General features: G+C 35.6%; 1 protein-coding gene across 4 annotated transcripts in view; it reads left to right on the top strand.

The window, feature by feature from the left end:
* glis1a (GLIS family zinc finger 1a) overlaps positions 1 to 16,234 on the top strand; it is a 48,176-nt gene extending 31,942 nt beyond the window's left edge. For all 4 annotated transcript variants that reach the window (XM_073926158.1, XM_073926168.1, XM_073926178.1 and 1 more), the window contains 4 exons: positions 6,302 to 6,437; positions 14,181 to 14,308; positions 14,962 to 15,069; positions 15,148 to 16,234. In XM_073926158.1, the coding sequence (XP_073782259.1) occupies positions 6,302 to 6,437; positions 14,181 to 14,308; positions 14,962 to 15,069; positions 15,148 to 15,257 (482 nt within the window). In that variant the 3' untranslated portion in view covers positions 15,258 to 16,234. The remainder of the gene's footprint in view (positions 1 to 6,301; positions 6,438 to 14,180; positions 14,309 to 14,961; positions 15,070 to 15,147) is intronic.
* The last annotated feature ends 302 nt before the right edge of the window (positions 16,235 to 16,536 follow it).

Genomic DNA, 16,536 nt, shown 5'->3' with positions numbered 1-16,536 from the left:
CAGTTTCTGCTGTAAAATTGGAGGAAGGAATGTGGGCCAGATGGAAATAACCAGCATGTTGTGTTTTTGATGCTGCATCTTGGCATTATAACTAACCAGCTTCATCAAAAAGAGTACAGCATCTGGTTAGAAATTCACACACATTTTAGCAGCTCTTTTATGCATATAAATATTTTTATGAAGATTCCAAGTTTTTCTTCTAACACGATTATTTGACCGATTTTGAGCCTTGCTGTTTAAAAAAACTATATAATTATTGTCTAGTTTTTGTTCAGTTTGAAATGATAATTTCAATTATTTTTTTTTTGTTGTTTAGAAAACTTGCTGTAATTCTCTAAATTTAATAGCTAGTTTCACCTCAAAAACGATAAAAAAAAAGAATACAAATCTAAAAATGCAACAAAAAATACAATACAAAATAACTTTGAACTACATTTTCCAATTTAGTATAAAATGAATCATATCAGGCAAAATAAGCTAAAATGTACAGCATAATATATATAATATATAAGCACTGCCATTTAAATCTAAAGGCCATTTTTAGGGCCAGACAGAATCTGACAGCTTTTTTATTTCTTTTTTATGCAGAATTTTGTAAATAAAAATCACAGATTAATGTGAAATGATTTTGAAGCTGAAAACCTTACACATAAAATAAAAATAAAATAACTTCTCAACTTTTATTTCAATTTGAATCACTTGTTTGCTAAACAAAGCTATAGTAAGTCTCTCATATAATACATCTGAAAATACAGAAAATATTACTTTACTAATTGCATTGTTTAAAAATTCTCTAAACAACAGCAAGAGGTTAAGGAGAAAAAAAATAAAAGCGATTTATTACAATACTCATTCTGTTTTACTTAAAAGCCAAGTAAAGTACACTAGTTCCTAGTGTATTGTATAAAAAATAAACAGTGAAATCTCAAAATGGGGAACACATAAAATCTTGAAAATAAACATACATGTGAAGTTACTAAAGATAAATTGGCCATTTCAAATAAACATATTTGTACTTAAGTAAACATAAATAAACCATCTATCTCGGTGCTGAAAAAATGCAAGACTGTGGTCCAGGGCTATTCAATTGGCGGCCCGCAGACCGAACCCGGCCCCCGAGGCAATTTGTTCTGGCCCTCCAAATAGTGTGACCAAGACATAGAAATAAATTTATTTCAGTCAAAAAAGGCAGCTATAGCTATGAAGTGACGGTTGTCTGTTCAATTCAGTATGAACTGCAGAGGCTGCGCAGAGCGTGAGTTACCATAAGCGAGTGGTGCGGACAGCCGAAAACATTTTGATATGTTTTGTAGAAAATGCTTTTTGTACAATGCACTGTAATAATTAATAGGGATGCAACGATTAGCTGATTTCACTATTAACTGCGCTTTAATTTGTCACAGTAAATAAATCGTAAAGGCTTCTCTAAGCCGCATTTCTGTTGCACGGAAAAGTTATGACAAGCTGCCAACTGTGCACTAGTTAAAGTTCCAAGTATGTACTGTACATTGAGGCTAATACGCACGCACAACGGATAATAGCAGCAGCCAATCCCAGTATGGAAAAATATGAGCAATATCACACGAGTAGCAGTGCACTGTAGCTATATATATCGGCACTGGTGGGAGGCATGCCTTAGTGTCCCACCAGTGATGATATACAGCCATATCGCACTGCTACAAGCGTGATATTGCATTTATACAACAGTTCGACAGCATAATCGTGTGTGTACAAAAAGAAAATCAAACACAGCGAGTCTCAAAAATGTTAGTTTTTTTTTTGAGGAACTACTTTCTTCCGCTAATTATTCACTGACATCAGAACAGCAGAAACCATTGCTACTTCACCAACGCCACTTTAAAGCTAATATTTGAATGATTCTTTAGCATAATGTCTAAAGTGATGATAAAACAGGTGATTTTGCTCACATTTTAAGATTATAAGGCTGAATGGCATGAAATGCCTTAAGTCTACAGAGATTTCCCAGTATTTCTCTGTTGCAATCAGGATATTACAATAATTAACCTCAAAAAAGCCAAAGCAGCACAAACACTACCAGATTGCTGTTGTGTTTGTGATAAGGAAAAATCTTAAACACATGTGGGCATTTCTTCTTTCTTTTTGTTTACTGAACTAGTCTGCAGTAACATAAACAGGAGACTCATTAGAAACAAACAGATGGCCGACCAAAAAGTAACTCAGGGTTATACAAAGAGTGGCCAACACAAAATAGACACATTCCTGATATGCGAGTCCCATCTCACACTCAATAAACTAAAATTACAATGTTATAAATACAGCACTGAAACATAAAAAAGAGAGAGATCAACTTAGAAAGTCCTTTACCAGTTTAATAATGATTTGATCAGCTGTAGTTAGAAATTCTGCTTTTGTTTTCTTCTAAGGGTTTATTGTACAGTCTCTGTCCCCATTTTATGGATGGACAACATCAACCATCTTTGCTATGCTCAATGACAGGCTAATGACCTCTCAGAAATTAATTTTTTTCAAAAAAAAAAAAAAAATAGGCACGATCCTGATAAATAAACTCCATAGTTGCAATCTAAACAACTACATCATAGACTTAAAAAAAGCCTCAAAAGTACATTATGTTGTCCAACAGCTGCAGTATTTGTGAAACTGTATTTTCGCTGTATGTGGGTGGAGTAAATCACAAGGGTGAAGAGGCTGTACGAGTGCTGTTATTTGCAGAATATTGCATGGCTATCAGCCAGTCAGATTTAAGAACCAGACAGAACTGTTGTGTTTATATATGTTTTACATCCTAATATATTTTAGCATGTGATGTTCTGTGATGTCAAAGCTGAATTTTCTGTATCTTGGGTGCTGTTTAATTATTTCTTAGTATTATTAATTTAAGAAGAACTTTATATTATTTTTGTGTACACTTTGATACTTTTTTTTAAAGACAGCATTTCTTAAAAATAGAAACTTATTGTATCATATAAACACCTTATTAATTTAATGCGTCCTCGCTGAATACAAATATTGTACTGTCCCAATATTTCTTAACAGCAGTATATAAACCAACCCAATGCAAATGATGGATAAAGCTATGTAACTCCCCACACACAGACATAATTTCATCCACTGTCTATTTTAACCAGTGCACAAAAGAAAGAAAAAAATGTTTATATGAACATGCCATTTAGCATTACAGATGTGTCCAGGGCAGAAAGTGTTCAGTCCAGTCCACTCCCTTCCTCATGTCCCTATACCCATCATTTACACTACGCACTATTTCTGACATCAGCTGCTCCGACGGCCTCAAAAGAGCAGTGTTTGCCCAGTCACTGGGCAAACGGCCACCTCACGCATGTCTCTCACACTCCTCAGCCTTTTCCATTCCAGCTGCCTTTCCTTCAGATGCTTGAGACGGAGTCAAGAAGCTGTCAGAGAGCACACAGCTGCTTTAGTCAACACCTGAAGTGAAAATCCACAAGGCCAGTCCGCACTAATTGACCGAGACTGCTCACTAAGAGTAGTGGTAGGCGATTGAAGCCGCAGAGATTTCTGTCATCTCGTTCTGATGAGCATGAAAGAAATACGTCTGTGTTTTGAGTGAAGGTTGACTTTAAGAGATGTTTAACATCAACATCAGACTACATGCAGGATTAATCTGACTTTGATCAGAAACATTTGAAGTTATAGGGATACATTCATTCATTTTCTTGTCGGCTTAGTCCCTTAATTATTAATTTTGCCAACTTTTTTTTGTTTATGAATGAATTGCCAACTTATCCAGCAAGTTTCTACGCAGAGGATGCCCTTATAGCCGCAACCCATCTCTGGGAAACATCCACACACATTCACACACACACACACACACACTCATACACTACGGACAATTTAGCCTACCCAATTCACCTGTACAGCATGTCTTTGGACTTTTGGAGAAACCGGAGCACCCAGAGGAAACCCACACGAAGGCAGGGAGAGCATGCAAACTCCACACAGAAACGCCAACTGAGCCGAGGTTCGAACCAGTTCTTGTTGTGAGGCGACAGCACTACCTACTGCGCCACTGCCTCGCATTATAGGGATAGTTCACACCAAAAAGAAAATTTACTAGCCTTCAAGTGGATGCAAGTTCCAGTTGAGCGCAAAAGAAGTTTTTTCAGTAATCAGTAGCCATTGGTATCCTTAGCAGGGGAGAAATCTATGGGTTTATTTATTTGTTTTCCTTCAGCTTAGTCTCTATTACAGAGGCTGCCACAGTGGAATGAACCACCAACTATTCCAGCATATGTTTTACGCAGTAGATGCACTTCCAACTGCAACCCAGTACTTGGAAACACCCATATACTCTCACATTCACACACACACTCATACACTATGGCCAATTTAGTTCATTCAATTCACCTATAGCGTATAGCTATAGGCCCACCCGGAATCTGCATGCGCAAAATTCCGCAGATTTTTATCCCATCATTAATTGTGCTTATTCACTTGAGTTAATGTGTGTACATCTATATTCAGTTTTTTAATTAATTTCAGAAATATTATTGACTAATATGAAAAATTTCATCTGATTTACGTACAATGCAGTATTATTTTCTGTCTTTTACTAGATATATAATATGAAAAACTTGCTTTATTTACCAAATAAAGTGAATCTAATTGGATTTGCATTTTAAACATTAAATAAAAGTAAAAAAGATATTATTTTTCATTTCATATAATAAGGTTTTAGTTACGATACTTCCAAAATAATTCTGCAGAAATACGCAGACTTTTATCAAAATTCTCTGCAGAAATAGCAAAAAACGTCCGCAGATTCCGTCTGGCCCTACGTATAGCTTTGGACTTTAGGGTAAACCGAACTAGCAACCTTCTTGCTGTGAGGTCACGGTGCTAACCACTGAGCCACCATCCTGCTTTTGGGTACGTTCATTTTTCTTACATTTTAAAGCAAATTAACTAGTTGAAATTCTCCTTTTGAACCCAGTGATTTTATTTTTCTGCAACAATTTTTCCAACGCCAATGCCAATTTTTGTAGGAATAATAAAAAAAAAACATGGTTGAAATAATCACCTTGCAATTCCTTCTTTAAATATTAAAACATTTTTCATTGGTAATGTGATTTGTTAAAAACATTAAAGGTGATTTTCTAAATAATTTGATTTTCTTTGGTAGTTTTTTTGTTTTGTTTTAAAGCAAAAAATCACAATCTTATACTAATAAACCATACATCAATGGGAAGCTTATTTATTTACTCAACCTCGTGGTTCAGGTTCAGGTCCAGGGTCACATACAGTTGAAGTCAGAATTATTAGCCCCTCTTTGAATTGGTTTTTCTTTTTTAAATATTTCCTAAATGATGTTTAACAGAGCAAGGAATTTTTCACAGTGTGTCTGATAATATTTTTTCTTCTAGAGAAAGTCTTATTTGTTTTATTTCGGCTAGAATAAAAACAGTTTTTAATATTTTTATCATCATTTTAAGATCAAAATCATTAGCCCCTTTAAGCTATATATTTTTAAACAGTCTAAAGAACAAACCATCATTATACAATAATTACACTATCCTGCCTAGTTGACCTAATTAACCTGTTTAAGCCTTTAAATGTTACTTTAAGCTGTATAGAAGTATCATGAAAAATATCTAGTGAAATATTATTTACTGTCATCATGGCAAAGAAAAAATAAATCAGTTATTAGAAATGAGTTATTAAAACTATAATGTTTAGAAATGTGTTGAAAAAATCTTCTCTTTGTTAAACAGAAATTAAGGAAAAAAATAAACGGGGACTAATAATTCTGACTTCAACTGTATATTGCTTTTTCCCAGGTCAAGTTTTTATTAATTAAAATATTATTTCATAAAAATTCAGTATATGATGATAAAACGTGCCAGAGTTATTGGTGGTTCATTCTGCTGCAGTGACCACTAATAAAAGAAGAGAATAAGTCGGCATCAATAGCCTAGTGGTTAAGTGTGTTGACATATAGCGGTAAGGTGCTCACGGCAACCTGAGTTTGACTTCCGGCTTCAGGTCCCTCGCTGATCTTATTTTCCTTTCTCTGCTCCCCACACTTCCCTGTCTCAACCCTACTGTCCTATTCAATAAAGATGAAATAAAAACTTTAAAAAAAGAACTAGGAAAGTGAGTGACTGACTGAGTAAAAATTCTGTAAAAAAAATTATCACAATAATTGAATTTATCATTATGTATTTTAAATAAATCTTACATGATAAGAGACCTAAAGTCTCAATTTGCTCTCTAATTGCATTGTTGTCTGGGAGAGGATGTAATCTATCTGTTTTTGTTTTTACAGTATACTCAGAGGAGGATGAATCCTGCAGCAGAGCTTTATCAGGATCCTCCAGTGTGTCTCTGGAGCAGCTCAGCAGACACAGCAGCATCAGTCTTCACAACCGCCTGCACAATAACACCATCAACAGCCAGCCGAGGTGAGGGTCAGCAGTCTGACCATACTTTACAGAAATACTGTATATGTTTTACAAGCAGACATCTGTGCTGACTATTTATTTATAACAGTCATTTTTTACTGTACTTAATAAAGAATAAATAAAAAAACAACCCAGCAAACAATTTTGTGTTTAATAGAAGTCTAATAGACATCTAAACGTAGACAGCTTGGCTAAAACAAGGCTAAACTTGGGCTGTCAGTGAAAATCTAATAGACATCTAAGAATAGGTCAAACCTAGAGTAGTCACCAAATAGATGGACTTTATATGTGTAGTCATTCATTTCTGTTAATTTGATGTTTTGGTCTATTGTTAGACGCCTATTAGATTTTCACTGACAGCCTAAGTTTAGCCTTGTTTTAGCCAAGATGACTCTGTTTAGACATCTATAAAACATCTATTAGATATTTTAAAAACAAAGTATGCTTGCTGAGAAAGGTCACAGCAAAACAAAGCCATGGAGGAAACATTCAGTTTTGGCTTTCCTTTCAGAAATAAGTCCTTAAAAGAATAATTTTTTGACATGAGTTGCTATGTAAGCTTGTTTCCACCAGAGAATAAATTAATTAAAAAGGCATTTGCAATGTTTTATCTTTTTATGTTTCCTTCAGCTGGATTTATATTTCAGAGTTTTTAGGGGGGAAGGCAGAATTGTGTCATAAACTTGCAGTTATAATTAAAAAAGCAAAAACACAAAAACAAATGCAGGATTGTGAGATCACCTGTTAGCTAGAAAATGCAAAAAATAAATATAATGAACTGATCTGAAAAGAAGAGATAAACAGAATTTCAAGTCATAAACTTATAATTTGAGAATACAGTAAAAACTCAAAAAAATAACAGAATGATTTAGATTCAGAATTACAAGATCTACATAAAAAATTTAAGATGTGCATTTAGTTGCACAAATAAAGTTCTGAGATTTTCTTTAAATACAAATATATAATGATATAAGATATAAACTCAGAACGACAAAATGTGAATTCAGAATTGCGTGTTTGCATTTAAAACTTCCATTGTAAGAAATAACGTAACAATTCTGATAAAAAAGTCAGAATTACAAGATATAAACTCTGAATTTTGATAAATAAAGTCACCTATAAATTCCCAAATGTCACTGTTTCAATTCTGACATAAGAACTCTCAAGTACAGGAAAAAAGTCAACATTCAATTACTACTTTTTCACGAATAAAAAAAAAAAGTGTAAAAAAAAATGTATCATTTATCTTCCCCAGGATAGAATTGTATTAATGCCACTGCTTCAAAATGTAGCATAACTTTAATTTTTAGCTAACAAAGCATGGACAGGTCAAAGCAAAGTCCTCTGAGGGAAATTTACTCAGTTCAGAGAGTATTTGGTCCCTCTCTAAATTGAGTAAAAGTAACTCAGCATCAGAGTTAAAGTTAATGAGACAATGAAAGGATTAATTAAGTGATTGCTGAGCACTGATATTAAGTTCGTTTTATAACTTGATACAAGTATTGCGGAGTTCCATTTTCTTGACACACAGAGTTACTTTCGAACATAATAGACCAACCCTACTGGTTTGACCAGTAATTAAATCATAACAGAATCAATTATCCTAGTCACATTTGGTCTCTTTGTGTAGTTCTTGCCATAACACACTATTTGTCAAGCAAAAAGACAAACATTAGAAAACAAATCAAAGTGCCCAATTAAAGCAACTACTCTTCTTCTCAATGGTGACATCTTAAAACAAAAAGTGTTTTTTTAATGTTGGTGTAAAAATAACTTAATCAGTTATTTCTCCTTAATATCACTATATGGAATTTTGTAGAGTCTGGCAGAAATAAGGCCAAACAGGTTGGTAATAAGTAAAGCTGCTGTTTGTGGAGTTTCTTCTGTGTTTTATTTCAGTTTATTTCATCTGAGGCTGTGACTGAAGGTAGATGCAGTTTTGTGTTTCTTTTCGATTTCTGCTTATTAACAGCAGGTGTTCATTATCTGTACTCAATCATTGCGTAATTAATTCCTTCACTGTTCCATTAACTATCTTTGCTTCTGAGTAACCTTTACTCAGTTTAGAGAGGGACTATATACACTCTGAACTCAGTAAATTTTACTCAAAGGATTTTACTGTGTATGGTCCATACGATTTTACTGAAGTCTAATTGGCTATTTGTCACTAACTAGAGGACTCCATCTGCGGCACATATACTGTATGTGCGTCGACTACAGCAGTTAGCAACATGTGCTTATGATGTAAAACATTAAAAAAGCAACAAATGACGAGATGGCAGCAAATCTTCTCTAGCCTGAGAAGCAAGACATTAGGAAGTGTGGCAACACGTGTTTCTTCAGTAAAATTAAAATGAAAAGAAAAACCATGACCAGTTCTCTCTGGATTACTGTTGCTCTGTCACAAATATGCAAAAAGGGATTTGATCAGATCTGGATGTCTTGCATTATGATGTTTATCCAATCGTATTGCCATATGGACAATTTGGAGATCATAGGGATTGAAGTTGTGGTCACTACTAGGTGTTGCGCAACTTTAGCAATGGCTGTTCTCATTATTTCATTTTAATTTATTGTTGTTGTTAAAGAAGCATTTTGTTATACTGTCGCTTGCCACAAACAGGCGGTGTTTGTTTCTGAACGTTTATTCAGACATGTCCGGAAAAGGAACACATGCCATGACGCACTTTGCATAAACAACAATCATTCTTGAGGTGATGCGAGAAAAAAAAACTGCAACAAACTCTGTCGGCCGTAAACAGGAAGTGTGTTTTTATCAAATAACAAAGCATATCAGCAGAACCTCCTTAACACTTCACACACACTAGCGAATGCCAGATATTCTACCAGACTGATTGCGAGAGAGAAATAATGAAGTAGGTTTGTGGTCCCAAAACAGAAAACTCTCTTTCCCTCCTTTTTTAACCCCAAATGGGTTTTAAATGATATTATACATTCTAAACTGAATTATCTTTCCTAACTCATTTCATCAGAATTTGAGGCCATTGCTAAATATTTTGTTTGGCTGAAAATAAGCATTTAGGAGACTTTGCTTACTGAGCATTGTTGTCGTTTCAAAACCCTGTTGTGAAATGTGAGCTTTTAAGTGACTTGTGGTTCATTTTTGTGTGAATTTGCTTGTGGATTTGGTTGACCAGATTTCTCATAGTGGATTATGGAACGAATATTATTCGTAGTGGATATATTCTGCAAAACGCCCCTCTCTGTAAATGTAACAGGTTGGCTTTTTATTTCTGCTGTTTTACAGTTAAAACACAGATGCAGAAAATATGAAAGGCAGAAGATACTGTTTCTTTTAATACCTTCTAATGTTCATTCATGTTTTTCATTCTTACGGCTTAGTCCCTTTATTAATCTGGTTCACCACAGCAGAATGAACCACTAACTTATCCAGCATATATTTTACGCAGTGGATGCCCTTCAAGCTACAACCCATCACTGGAAAACATCCACACACCATTATTTACACACATACACTATGGACAATTTAGCTTATTCAATTCACCTATAACGCATGTCTTTGGACTTGAGGGGGAAACCGGAGCACCCGGAGGAAACCCACACAAACACAGGGAGAACATGCAAACTCCTTACAGAAACACCAATTGACCCAGCTGATTGTGCTACCCACTGACCTAACACTTTTGGTTGGTAGTGTATATAAACTTAACATTAGTCTAAACTCTTGATAGACAAGTTATGCATGATATTTCTTGTACCAACCCATTAACCCAATTGACTTACACTCTCATTGCTTACACCTGCTGGTTTATTAAATAACATTCTCTTAACAAGACATTGATTTGCTTTTAGAGCTCCTTCAGTAGCAGTAAGAACTTCTGCTCTACATGCATCTTTAAAAAAGGGACTGTTGCCTCCATTAAATATTTTCCGACATGAAAGTTTCTGTGCTGTGAAGTTAAGTCATTTCATTCACTAATTTAATCACCTCCTCAAACATTTCAGGACGTCTTACCAAAATGTCTTTCAGTAAGTCTTTCACTAAAGTGTACTGACTGAAAAATAACACACTGTCAACTAAGCGCAAGATCAGTGTGATGGGCAAATTGGGATTTTGAAACGCTGCATGTAAGATTCCTCTCATTCCAGCCTAAGGGTGCGTTCAGCAGCTGGCTGCCATTACAGCGTATAGAGAGACTTGCTGGAAAAATATGAAGAGTGGAGCTGTTTTCAGAGTTTTGTGCTGACAGCAGATCTGCTGGGACTCGGCCCTTTGCTCAACACATACATGGCAGCACTGCAGGGCTTTCAAACACATACGCACACACACACACACATACACACACACACACTAAACTACGTTGTGGGACACAGTGGTGTGAAGTATCAAATTACAAATACTCCAATTACTGTGAGTAATTTTTCACAGAACTTGTAATTTGATAAGTAGTTTTAAAAATGTGTACTTTTACTTCCCCTTGAGTATATTTTTAGTGCCGTATCGGTACTTTTACTCCACTATTTTCCTTCAACCTGCATTCATTACTTCATCACTTTCTTGTCTATGGTGATTGGCTAAAGTAGAAAAATCAGTCCTTTGATTCATGTCCAAATCGCACATAGAAAGTAAATCTCATCATGAACAACCTCAAGACATGGGCGCTTTATAAATGCACCAAACTTTTTGGAAGCATTATAAATGTCCAAGAAGATGTCCAAAACCTGATGAGAAACTGATGAGAAAATGAAGGATGTCGACTGTATGATGACTGAAATCACCAAACAGCCGTTAACAATCACTAAATGGAACCAAAGAAGAATAGAAGGAAGGGCCAAACAAGAAATGGAGGAAAGGAAGGAAAGACCGAACTAATGAAGGAAGGAAGGACCAAATGAATGAAGGAAGGATTCAAGGAAGATATGAACAAACGAAGCAAGGATCGAATGAACGAACAAATGAATGAATGAACGAAGGACCTTATGAAGGAAGGAACAAAAGAATAAACGAGCGAATGAATGAAGAAAGAAACAAATGAATGAAGGAAAAAACTAACAAACAAATGAATGAAAGAAGGACAGAACGAAAAAACAATGGAAGGAAGAAAGGAGGGAAGGAAGATAACTAAATGCACTACAGAATGTAAACGCATCAACTCTTCACAGTGTAATATTTACTACTCACTACTCTTGAGTACTTTTAAAAGGGCTCACTTTTACTCCTACTTTGAGTCAAAAACATTTGTGTATCAGTTTTAATCTCTGAAATTGCACTTGTCCATAACGCTTAAGTACTGCATGTAAACTATTTGTTTTTTGTGAGACCATATTTTCTAATGTTTTTAGAAAGACCATTAGTCACGTCCACGTTTTTTAAACAGTGCAGGTTCTGTAAGAAATGTTTCGATAAAATTTTCTTGTTGAAGCGTTATAAGCCATTACCAAACCAACTAGTGATGATTTACAGGAGACCATTATGCCACTTTTACCAACATGTAATGTAACACTCTGGTGTCCATAGAATGTGTCTTAAAATACAGCAAATATTATTTTTATATAGCATGACCAATTTGCAGCTTCTTGAGAAGTTTTCCACTTCAAACATTCTCAACTTCAGTTCAAATTTCTTATCTTGTGTGACTCTTTGAACATAAATGAACATTTTAAAGTTCTTTAGAAAGAATCAAACTCACGTCCTTTCAAATCCATAAGACCTTCGTTCATCATTGGAACTCAAATTAACACATTTTCGATTAGCTCTCAGAATAGCTCTCCTGAATAGATGGCGAGGGTTCTAAAATTTTCAAAGCTCAGAAAAGTAAACAGTCCATGTGTCTTTAGTGGTTCTAGTTTAATTGTCATTTTAACTAACCACATTAATGCCTTTGTGCACAAAATAAAACTGTATAAACTACTTGTCTTCTTCTCTTTACTGATGATCTCCAACTATATTTTCCTATCAAACTAGGAAAAGATTTTTCAATAAAACACCTTTTCTTATGCCTAACCGACATTAAGACCTGGATGATCAATAACTCTCTGCAACTAAATTAAAATAAAACAGAAGTGTTATTATTAGGTCCTGCTGCTACCAGCGATTCAATTAAAACTCAGCTAGGATTCCTAAATGACAATCTGCACAATCACGCCCAGAATCTCAGAGTTATCTTTGATCCGCTCTTACAGTTTGATAAACATGTAAATGCACTTGAGAAGAGCAGTTTTTTTTCAGCTTAGATTGGTGGCAAAAGTTAAACCTTTTTTTTTTTTTTTTTTCTAAAAAAGATTTAGAAATTGTAACACATGCTTTAATCTCCTGTCAGTTAGACTACTACAACTCTTTGTACATTGGTCTACCCCAGTCAACAATCTATCGGTTACAGTTGGACCAGAATGCAGCCGCCAGATTAATAACAGAAACTAAGAAAAGAGATCATATCTCCCCTGTCCTTGTCCTTGAGTTGATTTTAAAATCTTTTCACATATAAAGCATTGCACAAACCTGCCCTGGCCATATATTAGGCCATATTAAGCTTGTAGACCGTTAAAATCCCATGACCAGTTTCTTTTGTCTGTCCCTCGGTCTCGCTGCAAATCAAAAGGTGATCGAGCTTTCTGTGTTGCAGCTCCAAGGCTCTGGAACAGTCCCCCTCTTAATATCAGGATTTCTCCTACATTGGAGGCTTTAAATCTAACTTAAAGACTTATTTTTTTAGTCTCTTGCCTTTGAATGAGACATGCATGTATTTTTATCTGTATTTTAATATTATATATATTTCCTTTTCTTGTATTTTTAATGCCAGGGTTTTGTTTTATTTTATTGTAAAGCACTTTGGATCAACTACGGTTGTGTAAAATTGTGCTCTATAAATAAAGTTTGCCTTGCCTTGCCTTTACCATCAGTTCTCTCGTAGATGCACACCCTGAACTAAAGCTGAGGAGAAGAAACTGCTTAATCAAGTTCTTATTTTTCTTCTGTTTTGTGCACAAATATATTCTTATAATATATTTTTAATAGAATAGTTGGAGGTTCATTCCGCTGTGGCGATCCCTGATATATTATAGACTAACCCTAAGGAAAATTAATGAATGAATGATTGAAGACCACCGAAGACAAATGGAGTGTTTTAATCTTTATCTTTGTGGGATTTGAATGTTTCAGGACCTTTAGGGTCTGAGACCCTTAGTCTCTCGAATTTCATCCAAAATATTGGAATTTGTGTTATGAAGATGAACATAGGTCTTAGTGTTTTGGAACACATTAACGTAATTAATTAATGACAGAATTTTTGGGGAGGGTGAACTACACCCTTAAGTATTTATTTATTTATTTATTTATTTTTAAGTAATTTGATAATTAGGGAGTCACGGTGGCGCAGTATGTAGCACAATTGCCTCACAGCAAGAAGATCGCTGGTTTGAGCCCCGGCTGGGTCAGTTGGCATTCCTGTGTGGAGTTTTTTATGTTCTCCCCATATTGGCTTGGGCTTCCTCTGGGTGCTCCAGTTTCCCCCAGAGTCTGAAGATATGGGGTACAGGTGAATTGGGTAAGCTAAATTAGCCGTAGTGTATGTTTGTGAATGCAAGAGTGTATGGGTGTTTCCCAGTGTTGGGTTGTGGCTGGAAGGGCATCCGCTGCATAAAACATATGCTGGATAAGTTGGTGGTTCATTCCACTGTGGGGAACCCTGAGTAATAAAGGGACTAAACTGAAAAGAAAATGAATGAATGAATGAACTTAATTATTATTTTTGGGTTTTTCAGACTTGTTTGTGGAATCAACCTGGCCAGTGGTACCAATGAAGTCCAGTCTGTCTCAGAAATACACAGCTCCTTCCTGAACTCACATCAAAATCTCAACCAGTTTAATGAAGTGCCAATAAATCACAACGGTAAGAAAGCTTGTTCTGTTTCACGTTCATTACTGTAAAATATGGTAACTGATATTCGTCAATCTGCTGGTTTTACACTCCCAATATTTCCGCATACTGACAAATTGTTGGCACTAATGCTGGAATATGCATTAACTTTACCGAACGCAGCAGCGTTAGTCAGCAAAGCAATTCTGGGACAAATACCGCCTTCATCTGATTTTACAGCCTGTTTCAGGAAGGCCTTCATTTACGGGAACACAGAGCATTTCATGAAGTGCGTTTTTTTTTTTTGTTGCTGTTAAAGATTTATAGTTGCATTTGCTTGTTTCCCATTGTCTGCGTGGTTAGTTTGTAATAACAAGTGGTAATGATTTAAATCTGGCTCTGTTAAATCAGTGTTCAGCGACAGCTCGAAAACCACTAAATTAGATCCTTTTATCAGATCCATGTGTGCGTTAACAGCAGGACGAGGCAGGAAAGAAGATGATTAGACCCTTTTGTAAACAAAAAGTGAATATTTTAGGATGCTCCATAAATCCCTTAATTAAATATTGAGGTGATTTAATTGTAAAAACATGCTTGTTCTTTTTTTATTATTGAGGCTATATCAACCATTATGAAGAAAACAAGGCAAATAAAATGTGTTTAGCTGATTTGGTGTCTTTGTCTAGTTTTTCAGGCCACTTTTAATCACGTTGAGCAGATTTCCAATGATGGACGAGATGATATGCAAAGCTTTGAGCAAAATGGGTTTCCTTTGGCGTGTGTGAGATCCTCTGGTAAGTGTTCGTGTATGTCAGTGTCTCCTCACCTCCATCTTTGCTTCAGTTCTGCAGCATCTCTCTCTTTATCGGCAGGCTTCAGCCAAACCCAAAATATGCAGATGAGGAAAGGGAACCGTCCCGCTAACTGTCCTCTTCCTGTCGGGATCTATGAGCACTGCCTCAGTCAGATCTGCTCTCTATAGACTTCAGATGCAGCTTGGCACTTGAGAGCAGCAGAAAAAGAAGTACACGAAAGCGTTGAATTTGAGGAACTCAAGTCTGAATGCAGGACTGTGTGGATCAACATCCTCGGAGAGATTCCTCAAGCAAAGTCTGGGTCTGACAGACCTGTAGCCAAGGGGGGTTCGGGTGGTTCAAAAGACCCACCTCCCACTGACAAAGCTCCAGAATTTGTCCCAAACATAAGTACATTTATCCTATTTTGACTGCTATGCCATCATAAATTTATAATAATAACCCATCAAAGAAGACTTTAAGACCAATAAAAATGTTTGAAGCACCAAAAGCGTCCCACATTAAAGTTTTTTTTTATTTAATTACCAATTAGACTATTGTTGTCAATCATGGCTTAACAAATTGACTTATTTAATTTATTATTCAAGTGGCCAAATTCAGACTGTGGAAGGTTGAATGTGGCCAGTTTGTTAACAGTTTTTAATTTGAAACTTTACAGACTGCTGTTTTTTGTTACATCAAAAACTATGGTTATGATGACTTTCTGACAGGCTAATCCAGCAAAAAATAATGCTTAAACGTCACTAAAATGCAGTATTTAATAGAAAAATTAAAGTAAAATATATTATAATTATACAAATTTACATAGAAAATGAAGCAAATAACTTTAAAAAGGTCCACCTTTTGAGAAAAAAGAACCACCCCTTTCACCAGGCTGGCTGCAGGCCTGTCTGAGAAACTCGTCTGCCTGGGCACTGATGATGATGAGGATGATGGAGCCTTACGTTTTGCTGCACTGTAATTTGTGTAGGCACAGGGAATGTTGAATCAGTTGACATTGAGTTGATAACATGACACAGTTCTTGATGTAGCGTTTTGCTGTACTTTTAAATATTGTGCTTTGTCTCATATATGAGATGCCATTGTATCATCATGTGGTTTACCAATGTGCCTTCTTTCTTTCTCAAATAAAAGAAACCAAAAATGACACCATTGCTATCTATCTGTCTGTCTGTCTCTGTCCGTCCGTCCATTCATTCATCCAGACGCCTGCCTGCACCAACATGTTCTTGTATCAATTGCATTTGCCAGTCTACAGACTAAAGAAGGAACTACCTGTCGAATGCTCCCATCTTGTGGTCAACTCAAACATAACGCCCGAAAGGTTTGTTCTTTTACTTCAGTAGTTGGTTAACTTTTCAAACGATTTTTTTTTCTTCTGAACGGGGGCTTTAAACTAAGCAAGTGTTTTGTTTTTTAGCCTCAAGTTAATACCTGGAATTCTCA

Source organism: Danio rerio, chromosome 2 (genome assembly GCF_049306965.1).
Source record: "Danio rerio strain Tuebingen ecotype United States chromosome 2, GRCz12tu, whole genome shotgun sequence".
Classification (NCBI taxonomy): Eukaryota; Metazoa; Chordata; class Actinopteri; order Cypriniformes; family Danionidae; genus Danio; species Danio rerio.
This window is presented reverse-complemented; position numbering and strand designations above follow the sequence as displayed.